This window comes from Natrix helvetica, assembly GCF_964273705.1.
Source record: "Natrix helvetica genome assembly, chromosome: 1".
NCBI lineage: Eukaryota > Metazoa > Chordata > Lepidosauria > Squamata > Natricidae > Natrix > Natrix helvetica.
In genome coordinates this window covers 100,928,732-100,947,475 of record NC_138548.1, presented here as the reverse complement: position 1 = coordinate 100,947,475, position 18,744 = coordinate 100,928,732, and the positions used below count along the sequence as shown (strand labels likewise).

Genomic DNA, 18,744 nt, shown 5'->3' with positions numbered 1-18,744 from the left:
GGCGCAACTGACATACCAGGCGAACCTGGCCGTCAGGTGATCTTCGAAACTAAGCCGCGTGCCCAAGAGGACTCCCAGATTGCGGGCCCTTTCTGAGGGGGCTAAAATTTCTCCCCCTATCATCAAAGATGGAACAAGATGCACAAATCGGGATGACGGAAACCACAGCCACTCAGTCTTGGAGGGATTGAGCTTGAGCCTGTTCCTCATCCAGATCCGCTCAGCCTCCAGGCATCGGGACATCACATCGAGGGCATCTATTGGGTGGTTTGGGGTAGAGATGAAAAGTTGGGTATCATCAGCATATTGATGATAACGTACCCCAAAACCACGGATGATCTCGCCCAGCGGTTTCATATATATGTTGAATAGGAGGGGTGAGAGAACCAACCCCTGGGGCACCCCACAAGTGACACGCCTCGGGGTTGATCCCTGCCCTCCAGTCAACATGAACTGCGACCGACAGGTAGGAGGAGAACCACTGTAAAATGGTGCCCCCCACTCCCAACCCCCCGAGTCGTCGCAGTAGGATACCATGGTCGATGATATTGAAAGCCGCCAAGAGGTCTAATAGGACCAGGATAGAGGAGCAGCCCCTGTCCCGGGCCGGCCAGAGATCATCGACCAACGCGACCAATGCCGTCTCCGTGCTGTACCCGGGCCTGAAACCCGACTGAAAAGGATCCAGGTAGACAGCTTCATCCAGGTACTGGGGAAGCTGACGTCCTACCACACTCTCGACAACCTTTGCTACAAAGCAAAGGTTGGAAACCGGACGATAGTTGGCTAAAGAGGCTGGGTCCAGGGAAGCTTTTTAAGGAGGGCCCTCACCACCGCCTCCTTCAAGGCGGTGGGAAAGAACCCCTCTCTCAATGAAGCGTTGGTAATCGCCTGGAGCCAGGCTCGTGTAACCTCCCGGGAAGCCGAAACTAACCAAGAGGGACACAGGTCCAGCACACAAGTGGCAGCACTGAGTCTCCCCATAATCCTGTCCATGCCCTCGGGGGTCACAGGGTCAAACTCATCCCAGATTGTCTCCACAAGATTCATCCCCGTCGACTTGCCCGAATCAGTCCAAGCCTGTCCGAATCTGAGCGATTTTATCCTGCAGATACTGAACAAATTCCTCAGCTTTAACCTGCAAGGGGTCTTTCCCAGTTCCTTGGTTGAGTAAGGAACGGGTCACCCTAAACAGGGCGGCTGGGCAGTTATCTGCGGACGTGATAAGAGCGGAAAAATGTTGCCGTGTGTTTGGCGTGCATGCATGCACAAAAATTTTTGCGTGTTGAATCAGCAGTAATGCAGGTAGCAACCCACCCCTGGGTGGTGCCTTAACCACTATACCAAACTTCACTACAAACCTTTGACAGAAGGAAAAACATACATGCTGTCCTTCCCTATGGATAAACAGAGATACAGATTAGCAAGATTTCGCTCTCTCTGGATTCAGCAATATTCTAGATTCTGTGAAAAAAGAACACTTGAAATGTGTCCCTGGCCCAGAATCACTTGTGAGTATTGAAAAATCTTATCGTAGGATATTTTTGTCTCTCAACCTTCAACAGTATACTAACAACAGATAATGGAAATAGTTCTCTCTTCTTCCCTTTCCATGCTAAGATCCTTAAATGGAACAATAATTATTTTTTCTTTAATAATCAAGGAAGCTTCAGTGTAAGAAGCCAGCTAGGAACCCAGAGATGTTTTAAGCATCTGTCCAAGAGGCTGCCTTTGTGTTGCCAAACAGTACTAATATTGTTAATAGCTCATAAATTTATGTTTCTGTGTTAAGTCTAATACATAGTAATTCACATGATTTCTGTTTCTCAATCTGTTTCTCAATCTGACCCAAGCATTCAGTTCTGTAGTCTCCTAGGACGTACTGTCTTAAGTGAGCAGTTTGTTGATACAGCAACAAAAAACACTTGAGATTCAAAGCATATTTTTAATAGTAATTATGGATTATCTGCTGTTTCAGGCAACTGAGTTATAGTATTCCAAAGCCTAACCTTGTCCATTTTGTACTTGCTTATATAAAATTGCAGGGCATGTTTAGATATACTGTATTTTTCGGAATATAAGATGCACCTTTTTCCCTCAAAAAAGAGGCTGAAAATCTGGATGCGTCTTACACACTGAATACAGCATGTTTTGCCGTTTTTTGCTCAATTTTGCCCTCCCAGCCCCCAGGAGCACTCTATAAGCTTCCTAAAGGCTATCCATGCCCCTTTTTAAACAAAAAACGGGGCTGTTTTTGCAAAAAATTGGGCGTTTTTTGCTCATTTTTGCCCCTACCCCACCCCTCAGGAGCACTCTACAAGCCTCCTATTCATGTCCTTTTTTTGAACGGAGGGGAGGCGTTTTCACGAAAAACGAGCCATTTTTGGGAGGTTTGCAGAGTGCAAAACTTTTTTTTTTTTAATTTGCCTCTTCAAAACCTTGGTGCATTTTATACTCGGGTGCGTCTTATACCCCAGAAGGCTGAAAACCAGCTGGCCAGCACACACATGAGCTGACAACTCGTTTGCCTGCAGATATGGCTTCACGCATGCCATAGGTTCGCCATCACTGAGATATATATATATATATACATACATACATACATACATACATACATACATACATACATACATACATACATAGTTGTGTGATGATTTGGAATCAAGTGAAGTAGCCTCTAGAACATCATATTGAAAGAGGAGCAGACATTTTTTCCCAAATATAACCCAGCCATTTGGAGTTGCTGGAGAATTTAAGGAGCATGTGTACCTAGTATGTTAGGTATGTGAGAACATAGAGAAGAAAATTGTGTTTTGAAGGAGATTTTAATTGTATAATTGTAATTGTAAGCTTGCATTACTCATACAAGGCATATTGCATCTATCTTAACAATAGAAATGCTGAAAGTTCTCCATCTTCAGTGATTTCCTCCTGAGAGGGGCTTGCAATACCCTTTAAACTCATTGTGAGATGCAATAAACTTGACTAGAAAAGCCCATTAAATAACTTTATATCCCAGGGCAGTCTTTTAAATCCCATGTAGCAAGGCTATTTTTTTAGCGGGCACTTAACCTCTCATAAGTACACCAGGGGCTACCTCCAAAAAAGTGGTAGCTTAAAAAAAATTCATTTCTTTGTCATTTAATGAAAATTGAATACTGTTAACATAAGAGTTGTAGCAGGAAATAGAAATTACTTCTTTTCAACAGGCAGAAGAACTTTTATCCCTGGAAAAAACATAATCTGAGTTTTGAAAGATTTCTCCTATGATGAAAAAGGTCATACATAAAAATGCATTCAACAGCTCTCAAAAATCAGGATTAATAGGGTCAGGCAGTAATGCATGCCAGTGACCATGAAATATATTAAAATCAAATTGTAGGCAGTAAAACATACAGTGCCTTGCTCTTCGTGTAATGTTAGAGCAACTTTACTGCATTGAAATTAATGTTTAGTGAAATAGGATGAGATTGAAAGGAAACAAAAAAGAAATTGTAATAGAATTGCAACAATTGCAAAGGGTATGTGAAATGCAGAGGTGCAAGTGCAGGTAATCCTCAACTTAACAGCTATTTGTTTAGTGATTGTTCAAAGTTAAAATAGCATTGAAAAGAGTGATTTATAGTTGTTTTTCACATTTACAACCATTGCTGCATCCCGGTGGACGTGTGATCAAAATTCAACTGCTTGGCAACTGGCATGCATTTATGATGGCTGCAGTGTCCTGGAGTCATGTGATCATCTTTTGCGACCTGGCAAACAAAGTCAGATTCACTTAACAACTGTGGCAAGAAAGTTCGTAAAATGGGGCAAAGTTCCCTTGAAATTTTAACAGTGGAAATTTTGAACTTTATTGTGGTCATAAATCGAGAACTACCAGTACCTATATTCAGAGTAAATGTGTAGATTGCAGGTATATATTAGCTTGGGTGCCCTTTTTCTTTCCCTTTCATTTATTTGCATTTCCCCTTCTTTTTTTCTTTTCTTTTTTTGAAAATCTTTTTAAGGTGGTCCAAAAAGGGCCCTTCCCCCAGTTCCTGGTATTCCAGGTGGAACGAGAGCCGGTGCTGGTAAAATTGGAAGGATGATCGCTGAAGAAATAATGGAGATCCATAGGTAAGGAAAAGCTCATATTTCAAAATTATTAAGTATATGTTTCTCAATTTGTTAGGGAAAGTTCTATTTCATTCCTATTTTTAAATCTTTCACAGAAACATGGGGTATAAATCCAATAAATTGATTTCTAAATAGGCTGGTCAGTTGTTTCCTTTCAAGACAAAACAAACATAACTGCTTGTATGTTTCTTAGTACAGTGAAGTATTTTAGCATGGTTTATCTACAATAATTAAGCAGTAATTGTGAAAGAAGTTTAATAAAATAACCCAATGTAGTTTCCAAGATTATGATGAACAATATTCAACATATAGTTTTCCAAATCATAGTAATGGCAGACAGGAAAAATAGACTAAACTTGTGGAAATGTAGTTTGTTTGCCAATTTTATTTTCCTTTTGCCATATCCAGGCATATACTGTACAATAGCAAATTGGAGCCATATTCCTTAGGAGATAAAAATCAAAAAATTAAATCATAAAACATGACAAGAATGCTGTGACTGTCCCACAATGAACACAATGTGAGGAACCCCAAAGGTGCATTTTAAAGAGGCAACTGGATTTTATGCTTTTTCTTTGAAGACTTTTAGGTTCTCATCTAAGAAGCTTCTTCAGCTCTGACTGGATGGTGGGGAATAGAAGGATTTATACTCTTTGCAGACAGCTGTCACTAAAAGAATGCAAATGACCAGCTGTCTGTAAGGAGTATAAATCTTTCCATTCCCCACCATCCAGTCAGAGCTGAAGAAGCTTCTTGGATGAGAAGTGAAACGTCTTCAAAGAGAAGAAAAAACAGCTAGAACACCTAGAAGCAAACAAAGTAGTAGCCAAAAGTCAACATGGATTTGTCAAAAACAGATCATGCCAGACTAATCTTATTGCATTCTTTGATAATGTGACAAAACTAGTGGACAAGAAGAATGCCGTTGATATAGTTTACTTGGACTTCAGTAAGGCTTTTGATAAGGTAGACCATAACCTACTACTAGATAAAGTAGAAGAATGTGGGTTAGACAGCATCACCACCAGATGGATTCGTAACTGGCTGACCAACCGCACTCAACGTGTAGTCCTCAATGGAACTGCATCTACATGGAGGGAAGTATGCAGTGGAGTACCCCAAGGCTCTGTTTTAGGCCCAGTACTCTTCAACATCTTCATCAATGATTTGGATGAGGGAATAAATGGGGAACTCATCAAATTTGCAGATGACACCAAGCTGGCAGGAATAGCCAACACTCCAGAAGATAGGCTTAAGATACAGAAGGATCTTGACAAACTTGAACATTGGGCACTATCTAATAAAATGAAATTCAATGGTGAAAAGAGTAAGGTTCTACATTTAGGCAACAAAAACGGAATGCACAGGTACAGTATAGGTGGTACCGTGCTCAATAGTAGTAACTGTGAGAGGGATCTTGGAGTTCTAGTGGACAACCATTTAAATATGAGCCAGCAGTGTGCAGCAGCTGCCAAAAAAGCCAACACAGTTCTAGGCTGCATCAACAGAGGGATAGAATCAAGATCACGTGAAGTGTTAATACCACTTTATAATGCCTTGGTAAGGCCACACTTGGAATACTGCATTCAGTTCTGGTCGCCACAATGTAAAAAAGATGTGGAGACTCTGGAAAGAGTGCAGAGAAGAGCAACAAAGATGATTAGGGGACTGGAGACTAAAACATATGAAGAACGGTTGCAGGAACTAGGTATGTCTAGCTTAAGAGAAAGAAGGACTAGGGGAGACATGATAGCAGTGTTCCAATATCTCAGGGGTTGCCACAAAGAAGAGGGAGTCAAGCTATTCTCCAAGGCACCTGTGGACAGAACAAGAAGCAATGGGTGGAAACTAATCAAGGAGAGAAGCAACTTAGAACTAAGGAGAAACTTCCTGACAGTTAGAACAATTAATCAGTGGAACAGCTTGCCTCCAGAAGTTGTGAATGCCCCAACACTGGAAGTCTTTAAGAATATGTTGGATAGCATCTGTCTGAAACGGTATAGGGTTTCCTGCCTAGGCAGGGGGTTGGACTAGAAGACCTCCAAGGTCCCTTCCAACTCTACTATTGTATTGTATTGTAACAGAAAGTCCAGTTGCCTCCTGAAAAAGCACCTTTGGGACAACCATGACCTGGATGACTGAGAATCTCCACAGACAATGTGAGGAAGAACCATGCAGTCTTAAGAACAGAGATTATGATTTACTGGAATATTTTATCAATATAATTTACTAAAAATAATTCCTTAATTGTGTTTAAATTCCAAAACTAAGCACACATACAGGGTTTCAGATTATAATTTTGGGTTGTTGATAATATGTCATCCTAAACAAAAATGACTTTATATATTTTTTTTTTATGCCTTTTGTAATTTGGATGTCGTTGGTGTAACAGGATACGAGGATCTTCCCCTTCAAGTTGTGGCTCTAGCCCATTGAACATGACCAGCACGCCTCCCCCTGATACTTCATCCCCAGGAGGGAAAAAGGTGAGATGGGAGAATTTTAAAGAGTATTTTCAAAAAGCTATATTGTCAGACTTCACCGTATAAATTAATTTAAACTGTTCTAACAAATCTGTAAAATGAATGCATTGCAGCATTTGCAATCTGTTGAAATAGATGATAGACTGGCATAATAATATAATTCCAAGTAGAGCTTTTAAAAGGTTTAAAGGATTTTTAAATGCAAACACAAAATATGAACATAATTTGCCCTACGAATGAAAGCTTCAGAATTCAAGCGAGAGCAAAAATGTGATCTTCATTGTTCAAAAGAATCAAAACTGCTTTCATAATAGAAAAATATATATGTGTATTAATAAATGCTTATCGTAGAAATAATGTTTCCCTGATTGACCAGTGTTCCATTTGTTAATAGGTAAGAAATTTGAGAACCATTAAACTGATTTATGATGACAAGTATCCATGCACAAATTTGAAGAGCTTATTAAATACACTTGAGGTAGGATCCTAAGTACATTGTGGTTAACGGTATCCTGGCTGTAAGTAGGAACAATATGTAACTTGATCATGTTACAGTATTTTCTTTGTGGGTATCATTAAAAAAGCCTCAAGTCTGTGTGGCAGAGATCCAAAAACCTGGAGCTGTGGATCTGTCAGATTCTTATTAAATCTTCAGTAGAGTCAGATATATTTATAGTATACGGGATGCCCATGAACCAGGGTGCCTAACATTGTCAAAATAGGTTTTTCAGTTATTGCTCATTGCTGTGCGATTATGTGTGAATATAAAGCTACTTGTATCTTATCATCAAAAATTTACCAATATATCTCAGGATCTAAAGTAAAAAAAAAAAGGAAGGACAAAATAGAACATAGTTTATCACTTTCTATCACCTAACTGCATTTAATTTTCTTATTTCTATGGTCACCCATTTCACCAAATATGACTCTGGGCAGTGTACAATTAAAAAAAAACCTATAAAATATGGTAGTCCTTACTTATGACCACAATTGAGCCCAACATTTCTCTTGCTAAGCATGACAGTTGTGAGTTTTGCTCCATTTTATGACTTTTCTTACCATAGTTGTAATGTAAATCACTGCAGTTGTTAAATTAGTAACACCAGTGATGGGTTCCCACTGGTTTGGGCCGGTTCGGCCGAACTGGTAGTGGTTTGACAGCCTGGGTCGCTAGACCAGCAGCGACACAGACCTGCCATGCCCTCGAACTGGTTCTCCCGATAGCGCCATAGGTGCCGCCATCTTGTTTTTGGCTTCTGCACATTTTTATAGTACTGTGTGTGTGCACGCGGCACGCATCATGCGCACGTGCTGCGCAACCACGAGCAAACCAGCAGTAGCGGCTGCTGGAACTCACCTGAGTAACACAGTTGTTAAGTGAATCTGGCTTCCCGATTGCTTTTGCTTGGCAGTTCACAAAAGGTGATCACAAGACCCTGGGACACTGCAACCATCATAAATGAGTAAATTGCCAAGTGTCTGAGTTTTGATTAAGTAACTATAGGAGAGATGCTCCAATGGTTGTTAAGTGTGAAAAATGATCATGTCACTTTTTTCAGCGCCATTGTAACTTCAGTCACTACACAAATGGTTGTAAGTCAAGGACTACCTGCAGTACTATAAAAAACAGTTATTATTTAAAACAATATTATTAAATGGCAGTTTTTGAATAATATGATTAAAACAATATCTTAATACATATCAATACAATTCTTCTAAAACAAAGACACCAAGCTTTTTCAGCATACTGCTACTTTGTTATTTTTTATTTTGTGCCTTGAGAGCAACAACTGGGATGTCTTATGACATTGATGTCACTCAATGGATTACATGGAATTTTTTAACATGAATTTCTCGGATTATTTCAAAATGGGGAGGGATATTAGATATTAAGTAGCAATAGCACTTAGACTTATACACAGCTTCACAGTGCTTTACAGTCCACTCTAAGCGGTTTACAGTGTCAACATATCCAACAATCTGGATCCTCATTTTACCGACCTCGGAAGCATGGAAGGCTGAGTCCATCTTGAGCTGGTGAGATTCAAACTGCCGAATTGTGTGTATTAGTCATGCAGATGATTAATATGGCATTTTAGAAGAGGGAAATAGTGATAGTGGTGAATATCTGTAGCTCAAGTATAAGATGAGTCTAGAAGTTCATTCTCCGAGCTTGAGGGTTGGTTTCTGAACGTTTTGTTACCAGGCTAATTAACATTTTAAATGGAATTTAGGGAATGTCGGTGTTGATGTTCTTCAGTTTATAAGGGCTTTGTGTAGTCAGTAGATCTGGTGATGGAGGGTTCCATCAGATGAGGGTCTTGTCTTGGGGAGGTCACATCGGGTGAGGGTCTATGGGAGATATAGTGTTAGTTGGGGGAATTCAAGAGGTTGGTTGAGGGTTAGTGCTATCACTGGTTGGTTGTGTAGTTGACTTGAAATCTCTGGGGTTCTTGTAGGTTGATTGTAGGTAGATATGTCTGTTGATAGAATTGCTTGTGGAATGCCAGGGATTTGGGATGGTGGTAATTGACTGCCAGCTGGTGTTTATGGATTCTAGTTTTAAGTTGAAGTGATGCTTGTCCCAGAAGAATTGGTTGCAATTGTTACAATTGGTTTTGTAAATTACATTGTTTCTTTCATCCTTCTGCATTATTTCTTTGGTTCCGTATAATTCCTGGTGAAGTGTGACTGTGGATTTGTGGTCTATTGTTATTCCTAGAGTTGGGGAATTCTGGCTGGGGAAGTAGTCTTCTCACTAAACATTAGAGGGGTTTTACAAAAATGTGATGCGTGATGTTGGAATGCTCCGATAATTAAAAAATTGGGACCAGGAGTACATTGAATTATGGGTTCCTGGGGTTTTCAAGATACAAACATCACCTCACACTTTTTGTGACTTTTTCCCCTCTTTTCTGCTACCATAACAAGCAGAAAACAATTTCATCTTTAAGTTGCATTCCTTTACAGTACTCGTTTCTGGCCTCCCACCTCCCTGTAATTGGTAATAGCAGCCACAAAATAATAAATCCTGTAAGTTAGAAATGACAAAACAGAATTTTTAAAATATTTTTTCTCTCTGCAGCACTAGCAAAATAAAGCTCTGGTGAAATCTACATTGCTATGTGTGCAATCCTATATGTTTGCTGAATATGGCTAGTGCTAATCCTATATGCTATCTCTACCTCCTATTTTATAATTACTTTACCACTAAGGTAACTGACATTCTTTCTCAGATTGTCATTCTCTGTCTGGTTGTGGTCAATGTGATATCTCCCCTCTCGTCCATAGTGAATTGAAATTTCAAAAATGTGTGGTCTCTCAGTGTTGCTGGGCTGCTAGCTGGAGGTTCAGTAAACTGGTCCTGCCCTAGCCTTCTGCTCATCTGGAGGCCAGATAGACTGGCACCTCCTTTGGCTGCTGGAAATCAAGTAGACCGGTCCCATCCTAGTCCTCAAGAGACCAGGTAGACCATTCCCACCATCAGCTGCCAAAGGGTAGTGAGCCAAGTCAAGCTCGCAGGAAGTCAGAAGCTGCTCCCACTTCCATGGTTTTTTTACCCATGATTATCCTTAATTATGTAAGGCAATATCTCTGAAATGATCAAACATGTCATGGGTTATCTAATAGTATATAAGAGTGTGGTATAGCCATTATATATGAAGAATTAATCCATTCTTCCATTTAAAACAATGTAGCCCGGATAAGATTCCAACTTCCCAGTAATTAAAGAGACAGGGCACACTATCTTATGCAGTCACATTTGATTTTGATAAGTGGTATAATTATACCTAGTTTCATTTTGTCTACATAGAGCATCATCTGGAATGTAGTGTCATCACTTGAGACATGTGTAAGGGTAATATTGGTGACAGCATTGTTTTTGAAGCAAGCATGTGCATATGAAGCTTTGTAACATAATGAATCAATTTTATTTCTCAACACAAGATTTGATAAGGAAAATAACCACATGGGATTTTTAACTAACTGTGAAACATAGGGTATAGCTAAAGTTCACCAAAATTTGGTTCCTAAGTTAGAAATCTCTAGGACAGGGCTGTCAAACTCCTGGCCCATGGCTGTGGAATGGATGTGTCATGCCCATGCCCCATTTAGCGAGTGGGGGGAAAAGTCTTGATACTTCACGTGATGCTGCCGTGATGTGAGTTTGACACCCCTGCTCTAGAATGATTGTAATTATAGCAGTAATGAACTACATAGGAAAGCATGTATTCTGCCTGAGTAGGACTTCTTTGTCACTAAGTTGATAGGTGATTGTACAAAGCAAATTATTGAGGAAGTTACATGGCTGTATAATGTAGATGAAATTTTGTGTATAGAAATATAATGACATTACCATTTATAAATTTCATTGAAGAGTTAATTTTATGCTAGACTTTTATAACTTCCAGCAAGATCAAATGTGTAAAATAGGCTGAATATAAAGCCTTTTTATTTTGTTTTCATTTTCTTTCAGACTTTGAATGGTAGAACACAAGACATTCCTCCTGCCAGTATATTGCCTGGCCAGATACAAGACAATCCAGTCTATCCATATTCTGACAACAACTCCGTTCTTGGTAAGGCAATTCATGAAAGTTAGAAGATCAAAATGAGGAATAGGAGAGTAGAGCCCTTTCATTATTAGCTAGGTGAAATCCTTAAGGGTGAATCCTGCCATGGAATGAATATAATTTCTAAGGAAAAATATATAAAATTAAAATATGGGCATATTGTAGAATGTAATATTGTATTAATAAAGCTCTAGAGTTTTGGAGGATCATTTTGTTGGAAGATGTTTTTAATTTAGCTCCAACATTATTTCTTAAAAGAAATTCTACAACTTTGGTAGCATATTAGTAATTTTCCAAGTTACTATGGTAAAATGTAAAATTAATATCTTAAATATTCCTATTTAGAATATTTTATATTGATGTTTAATATATCTTATTAAAAATAGATTATTTTTTCAATTTCAATCTACCTCATCCCCCGGAAAAATTCTTAAGACAGTCTAAACACTAGTAGTATTTTATCCAAATTTTAATTATTTATACTATGTCGTCAGTTACACAATACTATATGGATGTTTCATTTCTTTGTACAGTTCACAGAGATAAAGTCAGCTATCAAATAAGAGAGTTCATACTATATGCAGTCAATGTTCCCTCTAAGGTGCGCGGCTGCGCGGCCGCACACATGGCAAGAAAGCACCGCACAGCAACTGCCGTGCAGTGATTTCTAATGTCACAGGCTCCAGAAGCTGAGGGGCCTCAGATTTTCTGTCCTGGTTAGGGTTAGCACGGATGCAGGGGTGGGGACAGTGGCAGGAGTTTACGCGGCACGGCCTCCTAGGGGCCCGCTGCTCCACTCAAACTACTGCCAGTCACCCCGTATTCAGCAAAGCAAACACGGGGAAGTCCTTTGCAGGCGGCTAGAACTGGCCGCCTGCAAAGGACCTCCACAGACTTGCTTTGATGAGCACGGGGCGACTGACGGTAGTTTGCATAGTTTGAGGTGAAGCCGCCAAAACCACCGCCGCCACCGGAATAACTGCTGCCACCTCCTCCTCCAACAGCACTGCTGGATTTGCCGCCCAGCGCTGCGGCTGAGGTGAAGCCGCCAAAGCTCCCGCCAGTGCCCCCACCCATGGCAGCAGCGGCGGTGCCTTCCCCTCTGCTTGGAACACCTGAGCTGGGCCCCACATTACCCCTGCCACCTCCTCTGCCGCCGTGCTTTTGAGAAGCCATGAGGCCTTTTTTTCCTGCAGGGTGGGAGCTGTATGGCAGGTGCGAACCGACCGTGGGAGGGGAAAAGGGCGCCGGAGCCCTGACAAAGGTGAGGTGGCAAGGAGCCAGTAGGAAGGCGGCGGATGGGGCGGGAGCAGGAATAATAATAATAATAATAATAATAATAATAATAATAATAATAATAATAATAATAATTTATTAAATTTCTAGACCGCCCCCTCTCCCCGGAGGGAAGGCTTCATGGCTCCTCAAAAGCACAGTGGCGGAGGAAGAGGCGGCAGGGATAATGTGGGGCCCAGCTCAGGTGCTCTGAGCAGAGGGGGAGGCACTGCCACTGCTGTAACTGGTGGGGGTGCCGGCGGGAGCTTTGGCCGCTTCACCTCAGCCGCAGAGCAGGGCAGCAAATGCGGTGGTGCTGTTGGAGGAGGAGGTGGCAGAAGTTATTCTGGTGGGGGCGGGGACCCGTCGGCATCTTCAGCAGCGGCCCTGCCCCCGGTGAAAAAACCAAAGATGGAGCAGATCCAGGCTGATAATGTCGCAGCAGCTGCCAGGTCCGGACGGAGGTAGCCAGAGCAGCGCCGAGGAGAAAGAGCAACATGACTGGAGGAGGAATTCTGGGAGTTGAAGTCCACAAGTCTTAAAAGCTGTCAAGTTTGAACACCCCTGGTTTTTTTTTTTCTAAAGGGTTAGGGGTGCAAAGATCTTGTAACTTGACAGCTTTAAGACTTGCGCACTTCAAATTGCAGTTTCTGAACCAACATTTTTGTTGCTAAGCAGGAGTGTTGTTAAGTGATACTGATATTATATAACACTTTTAATTAAGCGGGTACCTTGAATAAACATAACTTTGAGTTTCAAATAATACTGATTTCGTTGTTGTCTTAGGTGACATCTGTGAAAAAAATTCAGGTACTCAGGCATGAAAATGTGCCGCTCAAACACTATACTTTTCTGCCCCCGCTGAAAAAAAATTAGAGGGAACATTGTATGCAGTTGCTCTTAACATTGCTCTCAATTATACTGTATAGAGGGATGTGGTGGCTCAGTGGCTAAGACGCTGAGCTTGTCGATCAGAAAGGTAGTTCAGTAGTTTGAATCCCTAGCGCTGCATAACAGAGTGAGCTCTTGTTACTTGTCCAGCTTCTGCCAACCTAGCAGTTCGAAAGCATGTAAAATGCAAGTAGAAAAATAGGGACCACCTTTGGTGGGAAGGTAACAGCGTTCTGTGCTCTTTTGGCGTTTAGTCATGCCAGCCACATGACCACGGAGACATCTTCGAACAGTGCTGGCTCTTCGGCTTTGAAACAGAGATGAGCACTGTCCCCTAGAGTCGGGAACGACTAGCACATATGTGTGAGGGGAACCTTTACCTTTATACTCTATACTTTTCTAAGTATAATAATTAGCTTAGGAATAGAATTATTGTAACATTTAATTTTTCCTATTCTCTTTCCAGGGGAAAACTCCCATATAGGCATTGATATGATAGACAATGACCAAGGATCCAGCAGCCCCAGCAATGATGAGGCAGCGATGGCAGTCATCATGAGCCTTTTGGAAGCAGACGCAGGGCTTGGTGGCCCAGTTGATTTTAGTGACTTACCATGGCCGTTATAGATGCTGCCCATAAGCTTTGACAACAGAATATATCAAAGTGCATTATTGGTCGAGTTCTCCAATCTGTGAAGCTTGCTGAATTGTTTTGGTGTTTTAATTTGATAAGCCATATCAGAGAACAGTCATACTTCTCCCGTGTGTACTTTTTGACCAAGTGGAGATGAATTTGCAATGGTGTTCCTATCTTTTTTGTTAGCTGTGTATAGCTTGCATTAATTGTATATTTTGGGTATTGTTTTTGTTGACTTTTTTTAAAAAAAAAAATCACTGTGCAAATTGAGCACTAGCATCACTGGTAGCTTTTATATGCAAATGTCATTTCAGCTATATGGTGTTTTTACACTACAGAGAAAGTCCCTATGTGGATAAGGAATATTTCTTATACTAATATATCAAAGCTGTTTCTTGTAAGATCCTTTACTATAAATATTGTTGAAGTGTAATGTATTAGACAGTTAAATATTTTTAAAATAAAATGTTTTCTTTGTTCTAAATTGGAGTTACTTTGTAAAGTAGGGTATTCAGGCTTCAGCTGTTTTATGCAACTTGGTAGACTTACCTAATAAGCCAAATCCAGGATGAATATAGCTTTATTATTTGCAATGTAACCTATCAACTGCAATTTGGGTGGGTATATTGTATTCGATCCATAGATTTTGTAACACCATCGGAATACTTGAAATACTTAGATTGGGTAAACTTTTAAAATGGGAAAATTTTCTTCCTTCCTTCAACCCAATATATGCAAGACGTTGGACCTTGTCTCGGTTGTTTTGCTCCTCTTTCTTTCTACATCTGGCAAAAGTATGAGACTAAGTCACAGAACAATGGCGCTTAAGTGTGGTGGTATTTGGAAAATGAAGATAGTTCCTTGAACCTTCTCATCCTAGAAGATAAACTGTCCTACTAAAAACCAAGAGAATACCAGAGACATACATCAAACATGTTTTTTTGGAGTGGGCCCATACCAAAACACAGCCTAGTTAATACTCAGTTATTATAGTATTAGTTAATATTCATAGTTCAATAGTTTCCTTATTGAAATGGAAGGAGAGTAAAGAGAGTTGAATGAGTCAGGAGCGGAGACTGTGGACTGTTTGCTGATGCAGATGGTTTCCAGAGTATTGACTGAGTGATTGCCAATGATTTCCGGAGAGAATGACTATGCCTTATTAGAGTCTTGTTCTTGCTAACTTACCTAGGGCAGCTCTAGGGGAATATATAAACAACCCAATTTCCAAAAAAACAAGATCAATAAGCAAGGAAAAAAGGAATTTGAGCACACCAAGATAAGAGGAAGGCACAGGGAGATATCTGCTTTTTCTCTTCTATTTTTTTCCATCAGTACTACCGGTAGGTAATCTTGTGTTCAGTTAAGGAAGTTGACAGAGAAGGCTCCAAGCAACAAGTGAGGGAAGCATCATTGTAATTTGTAAATAAAATGTATTTCTGTTCCTGCCTACAAACACCCAGACTGCATTCATGCTAATGTGCTCCCTTTATTAGAAAAAAAAGGGGAGGCGGGGGGAGGGTGCTGAAGAAAAAAGTTGTAAATCTGCAATGGATCAGAAATAATATGAGTTTCTTGACTACTCTCCGACTATTCTTGAAACTCTCCAAAAGGAATGTATTGGAATAAATACCAATTGGTGAGGGAGAGGACCTCTCTGGTACAAGCAACTACATGGAAGAACGTGATGTAAAATTAAAGAATAACTCTCTCCTAGAGGAGTATTAATAGTCACCTGGGCAAATCATATCACTGAACCCATACAAAGAATGACCTCATACTAGAGAAAGTGCTGTCGATGTGGCCCGATATTGGGTAAATATCATTTACTATTAATCTTATTTCACGTACTTTTTACACATGCTACATTTCTATGACCTGTTTTATACATAGAATAGAATAGAATAGAATAGCAGAGTTGGAAGGGACCTTGGAAGTCTTCTAGTCCAACCCCCTGCCTAGGCAGGAAACCCTACACCACTTCCAGTGTTGGAGCATTCACAACTTTTGGAGGCAAGTTGTTCAACTGATGAATTGTTTTAACTGTCAGGAAAGGAGCGTTGGCTTACCTGAATGGTCTTTGTGCGCTGCGGGAGAGTCCAAGCATGGGTTAATTCTGTCTGATTGCCCTGGACTGAATTGAAAGATCTTTAGCCATCCCTCCGCTGCTGGCACCTCAGATTTGTTCGATGAAGGTACGGACCTGTAAGTCTATTCAGCTGTGGTTCCGTTGTCTGGCGTAAAGTCAAATTTAGATCATACAAGTCGTACTTCAAAAATAGTTCACATCTACAAAGCTGGCAGCAGCGAAAGACCCTAGGGCGGGGTTGGACTATCCCGCAGCGCACAGAGAAGACCGTTCAGGTAAGCCAACGCTCCTTCTGTGCGCTGCTTGGAGAGTCCAAGCATGGGATATACCCAAACTAAATGTCACTAGGGCAGGGAGTAAGCTAGTCAATGGTCTCTCCAGTAGAATGAATACCCTGAAGGACTCATCTCCCAAATGCTTCTTCCGCTGACGCAAACTTGTCTAATTTATAATTTCACACCAACTGAGATGACGATGTCCACGTTGCCACTCTGCAGATTTCTTCTATGGGTGCTTGGGTCGCCCAGGGTGCTGTGGATGCGGTGCTCCTTGTGGAATGGGTCATGATGTGGCGCGGTACCTGTTTAGACTGGAGCTGATAAGCAAGGCCGATGGTGCGGAGATGACTTTGCATCCCAAAGGGGCCGGCTGAAAGGAAATGAAAAGAGATTCCAACCGCCTGAACGATGCCGTACGCTTAATATACTTGCGAATAGCTCTCCGCACATCAAGCTTGTGCCACCTGAATTCTCTAGGATGTCTCGGGTGAGGACAGAAGTCCGGAAGGATGACTTACTGGCTCCGATGGAACCAGGAGTTGACTTTAGGAAGAAATGAAGGGTCCAAGCAGAGGACAACTCTGTCAGGATGGATGAGACATAGGTCCCCCCTGACTGACAGAGCTGCCATCTCCAAGATCCTTCGTGCAGATGTGATAGCAGTCAGAAAGGTTGTTTTGAAAGTCAGGTGTTTCAAGCTGCAAGAATGGAGTTTCAAACAGTGGACTGATCAGCGCCCCGAGTACAATGTTCAATTCCCAAGTCGGATATCTATGGATGACTGGGGGTCTCAGGTTGGTGGCTCCCTTCAGGAAACTTTGGACTCTGGGATGCTGTACCAGAGGAAGGTGCTCGCTGGGTACCAGGACGGTGGAGAGCGCCGCTACCTTGCAACGAAGAGTGTTAGCCGCCAACCCTTGGTCCAGCCCCTCCTGCAGAAAGTCCAAGATCTCTGGAATAGAAGCAGAGGCTGGATCAATCTGTGACTTCGTACACCACTTGGCAAATGCTGACCAGGTGGAATCATAAATTCTGGTAGTGGATGGTCGTCGCAATGCCTGAATGGTTTGGATGACCTTAGAGCCTGTTCCTCTCTAGGAGGTCCCTCTCAAGTGCTCAACGGCCAATTGGAGCCACTGAGGCTCCAGATGGGATAGGGCCCCCTGGCTAAGAGAGACCTCTTCTGGGGAGATTCTCCATGGCTTGGCGATTGATAGGCTTATGAGTCAGCAAACCATGCCCATCTGGGCCAAAACGGCGCCACCAGAAGCACCGTTGCTTGTTCCATGAGGATCTTGTGAATCACCCTGGGAAGGAGAGGCAACGATGGAAATACTTAGAGCAGGCCTGGGCGCCAGGGGCAAAGAAGGGTGTTGATGCCTTCTGCTCGGGAGCAGAATCTGGAGAAGAAGTGAGGGAGATGAATGTTCTTCGGAATCGTGAATAGGTCGACTGAAGAACAACCGAACCTCTGTGTTATCTTGAAGAAGAGGTCCGGATGCAGGGGCCACTGAGTGATCAATGGTGGCCCTGCTCAGCCAGTCCACCTGAACGTTCCTCTCCCCGGAGATATGCTCCGCGGAGAAGCGATGTCAGATGCTCCTCTGCCCACTTCCCCAGATGCTCCACCTCCGCCATCAACGACTTGGATCAGGTGCCCGCCTGGCGATTGACATGCGCCTTGGTGGCTACATTGTCCGTGAGTAGCATTACATGGTGACCTTGAATGGTCAACTGGAAGTGTAGAAGATCTAGTCTCACTGCTTTTAGCTCCAGCCAGCTTATGCTGTGCTTGAGATCGCTGACGGACCATTTGCTCTGCGTGACTTGATTGCCAAGATGGGCTCCCCATCCAAACAGGTTGGTGTCTGTCGTGATGGTTAGACGATCTGGCTCGCAGAAGAGACTGCTCTTGGTCAGTGCAGGAGACTGCCACCACTGCAGGGAATGTTGAACTTTGAGGGGAACCGGAATCGGAGCAGGAGAGTTGCTGTTCTTGGCCTCTTTGGTGGGGCAGAAGGCACCATTGTAGCTGTTGCGAATGCAACCTTGCCCATGGCACAATTGACAGGCAAGAGATCATTTTGCCGAGGAGCTTCAACAACAGGGCAATGGGCACAGTTCGCGAAGTCCGCACCTGGTGTATCAGGCGTCTGATGCTGGAGATCCCCTCCTGAGACAGGAAGACTTGGCAACTGGCAGTGTCTATTATAGCCCCGAGATGCAGCAACCTGGTGGTGGGAGTGAGGTGGCATTTCTCCAGGTTGACAGAGAACCCGTGGCCTTGAAGAGTTCTCATTGTCACTTGGAGGTCTCAGACTGCTTGATGGCAAGATGACGACTGAATGAGGATGTTGTCCATGTAGGCTTGGAGTCGCACTGGATGTGACCTCAGGGTGAG

General features: G+C 42.1%; 1 protein-coding gene across 6 annotated transcripts in view; it reads left to right on the top strand.

Moving 5' to 3' along the window:
• Window positions 1-14,460, top strand: part of BMAL1 (basic helix-loop-helix ARNT like 1) — an 82,083-nt gene extending 67,623 nt beyond the window's left edge. For 4 of the 6 annotated variants that reach the window (XM_081934156.1, XM_081934157.1, XM_081934155.1 and 1 more), the window contains exons 16-20: window positions 4,008-4,116; window positions 6,509-6,602; window positions 6,994-7,077; window positions 11,077-11,179; window positions 13,806-14,460. In XM_081934156.1, the coding sequence (XP_081790282.1) occupies window positions 4,008-4,116; window positions 6,509-6,602; window positions 6,994-7,077; window positions 11,077-11,179; window positions 13,806-13,966 (551 nt within the window). In that variant the 3' untranslated portion in view covers window positions 13,967-14,460. The remainder of the gene's footprint in view (window positions 1-4,007; window positions 4,117-6,508; window positions 6,603-6,993; window positions 7,078-11,076; window positions 11,180-13,805) is intronic. The other 2 variants (XM_081934159.1, XM_081934158.1) reach the window with 1 other exon arrangement.
• Window positions 14,461-18,744: the final 4,284 nt, after the last annotated feature.